This window comes from Brachycentrus maculatus, unplaced genomic scaffold, assembly GCF_059751285.1.
Source record: "Brachycentrus maculatus isolate JH-2025_06_01 unplaced genomic scaffold, ASM5975128v1 h1tg000387l, whole genome shotgun sequence".
Lineage (NCBI taxonomy): Eukaryota > Metazoa > Arthropoda > Insecta > Trichoptera > Brachycentridae > Brachycentrus > Brachycentrus maculatus.
The window spans coordinates 385172-400474 of NW_028281136.1; the positions used below are offsets into that span (position 1 = coordinate 385172).

The 15303-nt window shown below is 37.5% G+C and overlaps 1 protein-coding gene across 1 annotated transcript in view; it reads left to right on the forward strand.

Annotated features, from left to right (window-relative positions):
* Noc1 (Nucleolar complex protein 1) overlaps nucleotides 1-15303 on the forward strand; it is a 32707-nt gene that overhangs the window by 718 nt on the left and 16686 nt on the right. The window contains exons 2-8 of the mRNA XM_088270507.1: nucleotides 1900-2008; nucleotides 4085-4185; nucleotides 4766-4853; nucleotides 7264-7437; nucleotides 11813-11922; nucleotides 13176-13321; nucleotides 14561-14696. Of these exons, the coding sequence (XP_088126633.1) occupies nucleotides 1900-2008; nucleotides 4085-4185; nucleotides 4766-4853; nucleotides 7264-7437; nucleotides 11813-11922; nucleotides 13176-13321; nucleotides 14561-14696 (864 nt within the window). The remainder of the gene's footprint in view (nucleotides 1-1899; nucleotides 2009-4084; nucleotides 4186-4765; nucleotides 4854-7263; nucleotides 7438-11812; nucleotides 11923-13175; nucleotides 13322-14560; nucleotides 14697-15303) is intronic.

Here is a 15303-nt window from a genome sequence, read left to right on the forward strand (position 1 = left end):
TGAAAAAAATCCAAAAGGATTTTAAACTTGGAAGTATAATATATTGACTTGTAAAAAATGACTAACTGCATTGATGTTTATTTTCTTGCCAAGCAAAAGTGACTTAAATGGCCCCCTGAACATTTTACGTTTTGGTAGTTGGTCACTTTCTCCTGTACGACTATGATATGTACTGTTTTGTAAAGACAGTAGTTTGAAAATGCCATAACAAGGCGAAACAATTGTCACAAATTTATTTTTATATCTTTTTAATAATAATAAAATACAATTTGGTAGACTCTAAAAATGGGTGTTTGATTTTCATATTTAATAAATAAATTATGAAATGCAGTCGGAAAAAGAAGCAGATAAAAATCGAGGAAATCTTGGCCCAGTCAGGTATGTCAAATACTTGAAAGCGGCCGAGTCAGGAGTCGCAATAATCGGCGGGTATGTATGTGGAGATGCATGAATGTGGAAGATGCGAAGAATGTTTGCAAAGACAGGGTGGTGTGGCGTTCTATTCTCTCTGCCTACCCCTACGGGTAAGCGGCGTGATGGTAAGTTAATTAGTTAGTTATTTATTGTAACGGCAGACAGTTGGTAGAATTCCATATTGAATTGTTGGGTAATATATCCAAAATTAAACAAGGTTTATTGGATTGAATTCTACATTTATTTATGTATATGTCAATACGTGATGCGTTTCATCTTATTAGGACATTATCAAACACTCTGATAATGTCTTAATTAGACGAAACGCTTCACATATTAACATATACATAAATAAATGTAGAATCAATCCAATAAACCTTGTTTAATTTTGGATATATTACCCAAGAGTTAGTTTGTTAGTTAAAAATCAGTGTTTGATTTTAATATTTAATATATGAGTAAAATGGAGTTCTACAAATTAAACGCCAAATCTATAAATACAGTATTGTTATATTCTCAATATTATTAATTTTTAGAGCATTTTCTTTGTGGTTAGTCATTTTTACTTATTTATTTTTTTACAAAAATGATAATAATATTAGTATATAACCACTCACCGAGATTTTTACGTCTACCGGTTTCGAGACGTACCCGTCTCTTCGTCAGGACAATCACTACTACAGCATGCAAACAATACCACCCTTCATCACCATAGCACCATTTACACACTTAACCTTTTAACTGCCGGCAGGCACATGTATGGCGGTACCCAGCACGCCACGAATTTTACGACAAAAATAAAACTTTCTAAACATATCGTTATTGAAAGTGTAATAACGTTTATTTATAAAACTTACCAAATAAATGAAAAGCGCGTCAGTCGTGCAGTCATTTATCCATAATCATAAAATTCATTGTTCATGGTGCAGGGTTATCACAAAATTTGTCATAGATAATATGAAAACTAAATTATATGTCAAAAGTAATGGTTCATGTTAGTTTAACATTAAAAGTATACACACACACACATGATTAAAAAAAATTATAAATTAAAAATCATCAGAATCGATAGTTAAATCACTGTCATCAGATTCGGCAGTGACGGCAACTCGGGGTTTATTGGACAACCCTGAGCGCCATTAGTTGTTCCGACGGCAAAGGTCTCTTTAATTTACGTTTAAAGTGGTAAAAACAAATCCTGTGTCAATTCTAAGTATGCAAAGATATTCTCAATAGATGCCACTATGCATTCAATATATTTGTACATTTTAAATAATTGATTTTCTTTAGTAAAAGCTCATTTAAAACGACGCATCTTAAGACGTAATTTTTATGTGAGCGGCGCTCCGTACACAGAAAATTATGCGTCTTAAGACGCTTTTGGCAGTTAACCAGTTAAAACTACACAAAATGTTTAACACTTGCGATTTTTGGTCGACCCGAAGACCAACATGCACTGTATTGTTATTATATTGTCATTTGAAGATACCGGACGAACCAGCGGAGGTGAAGCCATCATCATCAGAAGAAGTAGCCGCCTTGAAGAGAGAAGCTGCAGCATTGCTTCACGGGGAGTCACTGGCTAATGAAACCAGTAAGTAAACTAACTCTGCCTCAAGCATATCCACTTTTCCTTCAAAATTGATCAATTTTCTTCTTCTCTCCTTCTCTTCTAACCCTTATTTTCACCCAATGGTGCATAGGGCACTGCATCATATAAACACAGTGTTATCTTGGTCGTCAACACATGAAGGAAAGGTGATCAGCCCTCCGCTTCATGTACCAGTTCAGGGTAATATTGGATAAATATTAGAGTGAAAAAAACCACTTATATTTATTTGACCCCCCCTGGGAATCGAACTCGGGACCTCCAGAACGGTAGCCGAGGCGGACTATTTTCTTCACATGAGAGTTATTCGTATTAACACATTGTTGTCGGGCGGTTTTGTTCATCAACCCCTCCCCTAATTATACTCTGGCAGTCTGCCGCCCGACCCTCAGTATACTAATCACAAGTAGCCGCAACACCCAATTCCCATCTGTACAATGTTTGCAGGCGTCTCTAGCGCTCTACCTAAAGTAAGCAAATAGAACGCTCGCAAGCGTCTCCCGCTCTCTACCGACAGTATGGAAAAGGACCCTAATTATACTCTGGCAGTCTGCCGCCCGACCCTCAGTATACTAATCACAAGTAGCCGCAACACCCAATTCCCATCTGTACAATGTTTGCAGGCGTCTCTCGCGCTCTACCTAAAGTAAGCAAATAGAACGCTCGCTAGCGTCTCCCGCTCTCTACCAACAGTATGGAAAAGACTCTTTTAAGTGCTTTTCGCAAATAATATGTCAAGATTTGTATTGTACTCTTAATTATTGTAATTGTGTTATTATAATTTCTTTTCTTTTGTATTAGTATATTGTAATAAATTTTGTAAGAGTACGGCTATTTCCTTGGCTCTACCCGACCTAGTTTCTCCAGGGTATGCTTGGCTACAATAGTTTAGAGACTAGAAGGAATGTGTATTTGATGAGGCATTTTTATCCATTGTTTGGCAGTATGATTGATAATGCTGAAATTATGCGGAGCATCCGTCTGTATGTTCCCGATAGTTACCTAAGACAGCGTCGGCATAGATTGTTTCCCATTCCTATACACAGGGCCAACCTGCCGATGGTTATGCCTGTAGGAACAGCTACCGCTATGCTGAACAATGTCACGATGGATACTCAACTGTTCCGTGTGTCAGAGGGGGTTCCGCAGCGGGATACCTCTACAACTTTACCAATTTTACTTTTAATAATAATAATAATAAATATTTATTCCAGCTTGACTAAGTAGTGGGTGCAATACTAAGTCAGCCATATATGTTTTACAACATTTTTTTTTATAAAATGAAATTAAAATAATAATAAACAAATAAATTAAATAATAAACAAATAAAATAAAAATTATCGAAAAGAAACGGTAAAAGAAAAAAAGAAAATTTGGAGAGATGTAGATGAAGATAAGCTCGCTGGCTGGCGGCAGCACTGCGCTCCAGTGCCGCCACATGTCCAGCCCCCATCTGTGCTCCACAAGCCACTTTATGATGAGGTTGGAGCTCTTCATCAGCCTCTCCCGGAAGCCGGCCACTCGGTGCCTTAATAGGCCATCCCAATGTAGTAGGCTTGCTGTGGAAATTTGTAATTTATAATTCGTTATATTTATTATATTATTTATTATATTATTCGTTATATGTCCGCCTCCGTAGTGTAATGGTCAGCACGCTCGGCTACCGTTCTGGAGGTCCCGGGTTCAATTCCCAAGGGGGGTAAAATAAATATAAGTGATTTTTTCACTGTAATATTTATTCAATATTCCATGGACTGGTGTACCTGAAGCGGAGGGCTGATCACCTTTCCTTCATGTGTAAACGATCAAGATAACACTGCGTGTATATGATACAGTGCCCTATGCACCATTGGGGTGCGGATAAGGGTTTTAAAAAAAAATATATTGTTATTTTTGTCATTTTATTTACTTAGTAATTTGTGTTATTAATATATGTGCCTTAAATGTAAGTTTGTCATGTATATGTTAATTATTTGATCAATCTAATTCAATTAAATTAAAATAAAAAAAAACAAGATATGAAATACTTATTTTTTTTATCCAAAATGTTTTGTGTTCTAGAAATGAGTAAAGTGGGAACGTCGGATCAAAAATGGGCAAGATCTCTCCTCATGAAGGGGGCAATGGCCGACAGAGTGGCAGCCGCTACAGTCTTGATACAGGTTCAATTTAATTAATATTTAAGTGGTATTACACAAATGATTGAACGATGAATGATAAGGAGAGTGTAATTTTAGTCAATTTACTTATTTGAATCCCACTCCCATTGGCGCCCATAAACCTCTCCCTAGTAAAAATAACTCCTGAATTTCTTATTCCATATTCTTATTTATCTTTGATGAGATGTCAAAAAATAATATGAAAATAACTCCTGTAATTGGAGATAATCCAGATTTTGCGAACAAGTATTTGGACACACTCAAAATGTTGTAAATAAATTATCTTGTCAAATTATAAGCTTAAATAATAGAAATTAAAATGATATTTTCTGGCGTTTCTCATGTGTGTGATTATAATCCAGGATTCGGACTTCATATAATAATAATAAGAGTTTCTGCTTAGTAAAAAGCTTCTTTTCATCTCGCCAATAGATGTCTCACCAATAGTGAAGTTCCAGTGATTCAAGAATAATGTTTCAAAATTGGTTCATATATATAGAACTTCCAAGAATTTGAGTAGTGTGGTTGTCAAATAATGGGTAGAATCGGTGAATGTTACACAAATGTTCTTCTCTGTTTCTAGGATAGCCCGATACACAATCTGTCGACGTTACAAAATTTAGTCGCGATGGTGAAACCCTCCAAAAAGAAGGACAGCTTGACTGCAATCGGTGAGTGCTGTTACCATATTACAACGCAAAATTCTCATGACTGTTTATTTCCATGTTTTATATCATCCATTTTAGTGCTGAGATATTTTCTTGTACGTATGCTATAATTTCTGTAGACTTTTTTGCTATGATAGTCCATTTTAAATTTATATTTTGAATATTGACAGCATTAACTTTGTGGATCATAGTGATATATTATTTTGAGAAACAAAATGACTTTGTTTTTCGATCCACTCACATTTATATTTTATAATCACATTGTGGTTATATTAATAGAAAATAATCACTCATTTGATACAAATAAAGGTCTAAATATATTACACACATGCAACAGAGGACTTAAATTAGATTACTTAGAAATATTATAAATTAAAAAGGCAATTAATAATAATTTACAACTAATAAATACACAAGTCAATGATTTTGCTAAAAGTCCGTTATTAAATATGTTCCCAATCACTCATCATCCCTGATCCCTTTTGGCTGTGACTGCCAATCAACACAACAAAATAAAGCCACTCGAGATCTACCTAAGCTTCTTTCCCTAACGGTCAAAATATTTTGAATATTGTTTAGTAGATAGTGTTTTAGTATTAATCAGTCTTGATAAAGGAAAGGTTTGCTTTGAAGTAGACATTATAATTAAGATATAATAAAATATTTATACTGATTTTAAAACAAAGTTACATTTGAATTATAAAAAATTAATATGAAATTTTTAAATTGTAATAGAAAAACATTTGTTTTTTTACCAATTAAGTTTATTTTATTATAACAACTAGTTTCGGAAGCTATGCTTTCATAGCTTTCGTTAGCTTGGAAACCGGTAGACATTATAATTAAGATATAATAAAATATTTATAGTGATTTTTAAACAAAATTACATTTTAATTATAAAATGGAAAATCACAAAGTTAGTGTTTCAAATATAAAAAAATTAAATTATATCTTCTTCTTCTTCTTCTTCTTTATGTTGATCCTAGGGATCTGTTTGTGCCTCCGCATGTCGCTCTTGGGATGTCGACTCCCAGCTGTCTTCCCATCTTTTCGGAGGTCTGCCTGGGGGTCTGCGTCCTTCAGGGTTGCCTTGGAGGGCGATACGTGGAAGTCTGTCTTCTGACATTCTGTTTATATGTTCCTTCCAGTATCGCCTTCGTTCTCATCCCCTCCTCACGATATCCTCCGCCTTATACATGCTCCGGATGTCGGTATTTCTTACTCGGTCTCGCAATGTTTTTCCGGTTATGGATCCTATAGTATGGTTATAGTTCCTATCTCACACGTTGGAAAATTGTCATATTATTTTTTGACATCTCATCAAAGATGAAGAAGAATATGGAAGTCTGGGCATTTACGGGGCTGACGACCGTCATAGGCTGGTTTAAGTGATCACTTTACACACGCGTAACATTCACCGATTCTACCCATTATTGACAACCACACTACTCAAATTCTTGGAAGTTCTATATATATGAACCAATTTAGAAACCTTGTTCTTGAATCACTAGAACTTCACTAGAGACATCTATTGGTGAGATGTAAAGAAGCTTTTTTACTATGCAGAAACTCTTATATTAGTATGTGAGATCAGATTTTGTGAACAAGTGTTTGGACACACTCAAAATGTTGGAATATTGTCATTGAATGTAACAAAATTGAGAAAATTGGAAAGAACGTTAAAAAAACACAGACAAAGTATATCAAATGCAGCATAATTCAAACGATGAATGCGTAAAAATGGTGGATAGAAACGATCGATGTGATATATTCACATGGATCGTTACACATGCTCCGTCTTACACATGCTTTGAAAGTCGGTATTTCTTACTCATTCTAAATTCTATCTTCTTTCACATAAAGAGGAATGATAAATCTCTCTGTGACCTGTCATCACACAATGTCACACAGCATTCCTCAGTAATTCCTTTACTGTCCAAGCGGCTAGACTCTGGAATGAACTACCTCTACACGTAAAAAATGCACCTTCTATTTTAACCTTCAAAAAACGCCTGAAACATTATTATCTTACCTTAGAACCCTAACTGTCCATCTCCTCCTCCCCTGACCCCTCCTCTCTTCCTTAAACTTTCTACCTGATTCCCTTTTCCCATGCCTTCCTTACTCTATCGTCATTTTGTTTTTCTATTCATGTTACCCTGTTTAAATTCTTAATTTGTAATTATGCTCTCTTATGTTTCTTTGTTTTCCTTGTCTTAACCTGTTCAAGCATTATCTCCCCACTAATTTCTAACAGACATCAAAAGGTACAAGCCTAGATCGTTCACACTAGTCTGTTCTGTCTGTCTGGTCGGTTGGAAGACATTGCTTTATAGCAATAAGCCCGCCAATGTACACACATATTGTACAAAAAGTTCAAATAAAATAAATAAAAAATAAATGTCGTTTCCAGAGACCCTCACCGAGCTGTTCATATCGGACCTGCTGCTGCCCGACGCCAAGCTGAGGACCTTCGACGTCAGACCGTGCTCCGCACTGGACAAGATGTGCTCCGGTAACAAGGACCACCGCAAGAAGATCCTCATGATATGGATGTACGAGGACAAGCTGAAGGAGACCTACGCAGGTCAGCGCTCTAGACATCCCACAGGAGGTCAAAAGAGTCTGCGGACTAATCGACCGTCACGCCCCCTTCCGCAGGGGTAGGCAGAGAGAAAACAACCCATTTTCAATTAATGTTTTACTTAATAAATACTACTATTTCATAAAATCTACTGTGACACGTGTCTCCATGCATTCCGCATCATTTTCAAACACCAAATGATGCGGAATGCATCGAAACACGTGTCACAGTAGATTTTAAGAAATAGTGGTATTTACTAAGTAAAACATTAATTAAAAATGGAAAGATTTTACCACAAAGTGACTGCCGAATCAATTAATGAAAGAATACGACCCATTTATATAGATTTTGCGTTTAATTTGTAGAACTTCATTTTTAATTTATGTATCAAATGTTAAATCAAACACTGATTTTTTGAGTATACTAAGTTATATTTTATTGTTGAAAAAACACATTAAAATCTATTTTGTGACAGTTGTTTCGCCTAATTATGGCATTCTCAAACAAATGTCCAACCAATTGCCACAAAATTGATTTTTATGTGTTTTTTCAACAAAATTTTTTCCCCAACATCTTAGTAGACTCAAAAAATCAGTGTTTGATGTAACATTTAAGATATAAATTAGAAAACAACCCTATACCAATCTGTCGAAGGTTGTTGCCAGAAACATTGCTCTATTCTCTCTGCCTATCTACCTCTACTCTTTTTTCATTTATTTTAACTTGGTAAAATCTACTGTGACGCATGCTACCATGCATTTTGCATCATTTTCAAATACTGTATGTGAAGCTTAGTCTAAATTTAAGAGACGTTGAAGGATGGAGAGTGGGTAGGAACTGTTTCTTTTTTATTATCAGTGGGAACATAGACAATAAGGAAAAAATGCAAATAAGAAAAAATAAAAAGACAAATAAGGAAGAAATGCACAGATGAGACAAGTATTATCGATAAAATTAGGATAGGTGTGTGTTGAGATGGTTTGGACATGTAGAACGAATGAGTGAGGAAAGAACGGTAAAACAAATTTATGAGGCGAATGTAATTAGAAAAAGGAGCAGGGGAAGACCAAAAAAAAGTTGGCACGATCAGGTATTCCAAATACTTGAAAGCTGTCAGGTTAGGAGTCGAAACAATCGGCGGTTATGTATGAGGAGATGCATGAACGTGGAAGAGGCGAGGAATGTTTGCAAGGACAGAGTGGTGTGGTGTTCTATTCTCTCTGCCTACCCCTGCGGAGAAGCGGCGTGATGGTTAGTTAGTTTTTTTTTTAAGTTTTAGACAGTAGGGGGGAGGCTTTAGTCATTGTAATATCGGTAATTATGGGTTCATTATTATTTATATTTGTATGAATTTCTTATGTTTAAAAAGGTTATAGTTTACCACTTTTCGTATCAATAATTTTTAACCGGATCCACGCGGCTCGCATAACCGTATGTGTTTTCACAAAACATTCCCCATACGCGGCTGACATAAGCGTATGTGTTTTCATTTTGCTCCAAGTTTCGAACCTCAATTCAACTTGAAGAGATTTTTTCATGGTGTGGAACTTTAGATAAAATAATACGTCAATCCTTGGCCTTATGACATCTGTTGAAATATCTGACTAATAATTTGTAACATTACAAGGATAAATAAAAGAACAGATCCCTGATTTTTCTAACTAACTAACTAACTAACCATCACGCCGCTTCCCCGCAGGGGTAGGCAGAGAGAATCGAACGCCACACCACTCTGTCTTTGCAAACATTCTTTGCCTCTTCTACATTCATGCATCTCCTCATACATACCCGACGATTATTACGACTCCTGACCCGGCCGCTTTCAAGTATTTGACATACCTGATTGTGCCAAGTTTTCCTCGGTCGTCCTCTGCTTCTTTTTCCAACTACATTCGCTCCATAAATTTGTTTAACCGTTCTTTCTTCACTCATACGCTCCACATGTCCAAACCATCTCAACACACCTTTCTTAATTTTATCGATAATGCTTATCTTAGCCTTACATTTTTTCCTTATTTCATCATTCGAACATCTATCAAACATCGTTTTGCCACACATTCGTCTGAGGGATCGCATTTCGACTGCATTCAGTCTGCTTTCATCCTTCTTTTGCCAACTCCATGCTTCGCTTCCATACATAAGGGTTGGAACCAGAACTCCATTGTGTACTGCCAGTTTAGCTTCCGCTGATACATTTTTATTTGCTAAAACTGATTTTAGTGCACCATTCACTCTGTTCCCAGCATTCACTCTCCTTTCTATGTCATTATCAATCTTTCCATCCCTAGAAAACATACTACCCAAATATATGAAATCATCTACCTGTTCCAAAATCTCCCCATTTACCAATATTTCACACTCAGATCTACATTCATCTCTTTCAAAAACCATGATTTTGGATTTGCTAACATTCATCAATAAATCACTTTCCTTGCACACATTATACACTTTTGTCACCAACGTTTGCAGGTCTTCTTTGCTATCGGCAAGAAGAACAGCGTCGTCAGCATATAAAAGGCAACAAACGGTCAAATTATTCATTCTTGCTCCAATATTTAAACCTTTCAGCTCTTTCATGCAGTTATCCATGTATAGATTAAACAGCCAAGGCGACATTACACATCCCTGTTTTACACCTTTAGAGATGTCAAACTAGGATGAAAAAGAGCCATTTACCCTGCAGCATGCAGTGCTATCCTCGTACAAGGATGCAATGCCTTGGATGAGTTTACTGCTTACTCCATACTCAGATAACACCTTCCATAACTTCATTCTATCAACTCGGTCATACGCTTTTTGCAAATCCACAAATGCGCAGAAAAGCTTTTGGTTCTTTCCCAAAAACTTTTCTGTTATATCGCGTGTGTCGCACAGACAGCGTCTGTCCAACACACCGCTAGACTGTGTATAGGTGTGGATGTGACTTTTCCGCTCCGTCGCTCTCGGGGTCGTAAATCCCGAAAGTTATGAGCTGTAGGTCCGTGTAATCGATTCGTAGTCCAGTGGGTGTAGCGATGGTCAAGTCCCAGAAGATTCCGAATTCGAAGTAGTAGCGCGGGGTCGGTGAGGATCAAAGTAAAACGCAGAGCTCGGTGTGAGTGGAATGCTTTATTCATAAAATGGCACAGATATATATTTATTCATAACCAGCGCGGTCCGTCGAAATCGACCGAGCGACAGAAATCTTCTCCCCTTACCCTAACCTGCGCTAGGCCGGCCGCTCGCAACGTAAATAACACGTGATAACGTAAATACGGCCATAAAAAACGCCGCGCGTGCCGCGCCTAGCGCATTCGGGATTCGGTGGTCAAGGAGAGAAGTTCTCGTAGCGCTCGCCCGATTTCCCCGCTCACAACGTAAATACGGTCTCACGCACCACGTATAAGACGCTGCGCGCGCCGCGCCTAGCGCATTCTATATTTGATTGTCGTTGCGAGAGGACGTCGGTGCGCTCGCCCGATTTCCCCGTGACACGCTTACACATATTTAACTTAACACATATACTTTACTCAATCCATAAATATGGTCCATTTTAGGGCTGTGTGCTCAGCTGGTCCGTTACATCGCGCAAGGCAAAAATTTGATCCGTACATCCTCTCCCATTCATAAATCCACTCTGAACATCCCACACTTTATCCTTAGTTATGGTTCTTACCGTTTCTATGAGGATTCGTCCATACATTTTACCAACAGCACTCAATAAACTGATTGCTCTATAGTTTCCACATTCCACCCTAGATCCTTTTCCCTTGTAAAGAGGCATTATAACTGCCCTTCTCCAATCGACGGGAGTATAATTTTCCTCTAGACACCGGTTAAAGAGCCTATGTAACCACGTGAGAACTATTTTGCCACCAAAAAAATAAAAATAAAAAAAAAGCCTATGTAACCACGTGAGAACTATTTTGCCACCAAAAAAAAAATAAATAAAAAATAAAAAATAAAAAAAATAAAAAAAATGACAAACTGATTTTTCTCGAGGTCGATAATTAGTCCGCGCCATAATCATGCCCTATATCTGTCTCACTCTCGACGCTACGCATCGCCAGTGGGTAAGAGTGACACATGATGCGTGCTTTGATTTATTTATGTTACGATCTTATTTGTTTATATTACGATAAATTTCAAGAATAATGTGACACACTTGTATTATAGAGTACCAAAAAGGCACGATGAATCCCATTGAACGTTTTTGTTTAGGAAAATAAATCGTTTCTTAACTAAACACATGATAAAAGTAATCATTTTAAAAAGGGCGAAATACCGCCGCGCACGGGCGTCTCTCAGGAACAAAGTTGACGCGGTTAATAGGTTAATATTTCCAAGTGGCTGCCGAATCAATTGATGAAATCATACTATTTTGTTTTGGCTATTGAAGAATTCATCAAATGCCTGAACAACTTTGCGCACGACACCATCGAGGCGCACAAGGAGAAGGCTGTCAGCGCCATGGCCAAGCTGCTCATGAACAACCCGGAACAAGAAAAGGTTTGTCCAAATTCAACTTCTTCTCTGTAACTCGAAACTTATGTGAAATTTCACTCGTTAGGGAGTAACTTTTATTTTTTAAATTTGCAAGTTATGAGAGGTTCCACTGTATTCCATTTACATTTTTGTAAAAAAAATAAAAAAGTATAAATGATTAACCACAAGTAAATTTTTTTGTCCGCCTCCGTAGTGTAATGGTCAGCACGCTCGGCTACCGTTCTAGAGGTCCCGGGTTCGATTCCCAAGGGGGTCAAATAAATATAAGTGATTTTTTCACTCTAATATTTATTCAACAATACCCTGGACTGGTACCTGCAGCGAAGGGCTGATCACCTTTCCTTCATGTGTAAACGATCAAGATAACGCGCGTTTATATGGCGCAGTGCCCTACGCATCATTGGGGAGCGAATAAGGGTTTTATAAATGTTAAACATTTTGAGTGTATCCAAATACTTGTTCACAAAATCTGGATATCTCCAATTACAGGAGCTATATTATTTTTTGACATCTCATCAAGATGAAGAAGAATATGGTATAAGAATAAAAATATGAATCTTAGTCTGGGCATTTATTTTTGGTCGTCAGCCCCGTAAATGCCCAGACTTCCATATTTTTCTTCATCTTTGATGAGATGTCAAAAAATAATATGCGGAAGCTAAAATGGCAGTGCACAACAGAGTCCTGGTTCCAACTCTAATGTATGGAAGTGAAACATGGGGTCGGCAAAAGAAGGATGGAAGTAGACTGAATGCAGTCGAAATGCGATCTCTCAGAGCAATGTGCGACAAAACGATGAATGATAGATGTTCGAATGGTGAAATAAGGAAGGAATGCAAAGCTGAGATAAGCAGTATCGATAAAATTAAGAAAGGTGTGTTGAGATGGTTTGGATATGTAGAACGAATGAGTGAGGAAAGAACGGTAAAGCAAATTTATTGAGGTGAATGTAATTGGGAAAAGAAGCGGAGGAAGACCGAGAAAAACATGGCACGATCAGGTATGCCAAATACTTGAAAGTGGTCAGGCTAGGAGTAGTAACAATCGGCGGGTATGTATGAGGAGATGCATGAACGTGGAAGAGGCGAAGAATGTTTGCAAGGACAGAGTGGTGTGGCGTTCTATTCTCTCTGCCTACCCCTGCGGAGAAGCGGCGTGATGGTTAGTTAGTTAGTTACTTTATTATTGAGAATATAAGCAAATTTTATTATCAGGTTAGAATGGGCACGAAGTTACAAGAAGTGATTCTCTTCCAGGTGCTGCTGTCCAGCATCGTGAACAAGCTGGGCGACCCCTCGCAGAAGGTGGCCTCCAAGGTCATCTACCAGCTGTGCCAAGTGCTCTACAACCATCCCAACATGAAGGGGGTCGTGTTGGGCGAAATCGAGAAGATGCTCTTCAGGTAAAACCCCATGTCCACAATATATATCTCTAGTGAAACCTCTATCTATACAGAGGTCATCATCTTCTAAAGGCAGCGCCTTGTTGTGTCAGCCACTTGTCTCTGTCAGTCGCCATCCTCTTGAGCTGCGAATAGGAGGAGACGTCCATGAGCCGCTTCAAATCCTGGAAGTATGAAGTTCTTGGGCGGCCTCTTGTTCGTTTTCCCAAGATTCTTCCTTCGAAGATGTTGCTAAGAAAGGTGCTATGTCTGAGAGATATCACAGAGGTATCACTGTATATATTTATATCGGTAGTGTAAAGGCAAAGGGGTGTATCTGTCTCAGACCAAATTTTACAGGAGAGCAAAAACAAACATGTGAAATTAAATATTTTGTTCGGATGGCATATGTACATGTCACTCACTCCTTTCAAGAACGTCATAAATCAAAAAACTTGATTTTTCAGGAGAACGTTTTTAAAGTTAAAAAATATAATACAATGTATTGAAAATAAATATCAAGCCACTTACTGAACTTTTTACTGTGCAACAGATCTTTTTAGATAAAACCTGAAGGTTTTTTCTCCATTTGAAAAATATTTAGTATATTTAAAAAAATAATTAAACAATACCTTTTGTTCAAAATGCAAAAACAACACTTTCTGCCCTGTAGCGGGTAAATATTAAGTTAAAAATATGAAGTTCTAGTGATTCAAGAACAAGGTTTCTAAATTGGTTCATATATATATAGAACTTCCAAGAATTTTTTCTTCCAAGAATAGTGTGGTTGTCAATAATGGGTAGAATTGGTGAATGTTACACGTGTGTAAAGTGATCACTTAAACCAGCCTATGACGGTCGTCAGCCCCGTAAATGCCCAGACTTCCATATTCTTCTTCATCTTTGATGAGATGTCAAAAAAATAATATAAAAATATGCCTCTTTTGCTGGGATATCCCAGTACATTTTTTGGGCATTCCGAAAACACGCACAACTGAAAATTGACAATTTTTGATTTATGACGTTCTTGAAAGGAGTGAGCGATATCTTAATAAAACTAAATAAGTATTGCAACAACAGCTATATCCTTTTGTCAGATTATGGAATACACTATTTTAGACGTTTTGCGGAACAAACTTAGAAAATGAAAAATTTGACAGATATACCCCTTTGCCATTAAACTACCGATATATAGTAAGCTATGGAGTGATTGGATTGAGTGACCAGTTAATCAATATATGCGTCTCGTTCTCCCGACAGGCCGAATATATCAGCGAAGGCGCAGTACTACGGGATATGCTTCCTGAACCAGTTCTACTTGTCCAAGGACGACTCCAAGATTGCGGAGAACCTGGTCCGAGTCTACTTCTCCTTCTTCAGGGCTTGCATCAAGAAGGTGAGCACGTCCCGCTGTCTGGCGACACCGCTTTTTGAGACCAGTAAATTACGGACTAGTAAAAATTTCACATATTGACGACAGTATTTTTTTTATAAATATAAAATGCATATGGAATGACTCATGACATTTTCTGGTCATAATTTCAACTGCAAAACTTTGACGAATACACAATCTTCTTCTTCAACCCTTTATCTGCACCCCAACGGTGTATAGGGCACTGCGTCATATAAACACAGTGTTATCTTGATCGTTAACACATGAAGGAAAGGTGATCAGCCCTCCGCTTGAAGTACCAGTCCAGGGTAGTATTAAATAAATATGAGAGTGAAAAAATCACTGATATTTATTTGACCCCCCCTGGGAATCGAACCCAGGACCTCCTGAACGGCATCTGAGCGTGCTGACCATTACACTACGGAGGTGGGCAAATACACAATATAATAATAATAATAAAACCCTTATCCGCACCCCAATGGTGCATAGGGCACTGCGTCATATAAACGCAGTGTTATCTTGATCGTTAACACATGAAGGAAAGGTGATCAGCCCTCCGCTTCAGGTACCAGTCCAGGGTAATATTAAATAAATATGGCAGTGAAAAAAT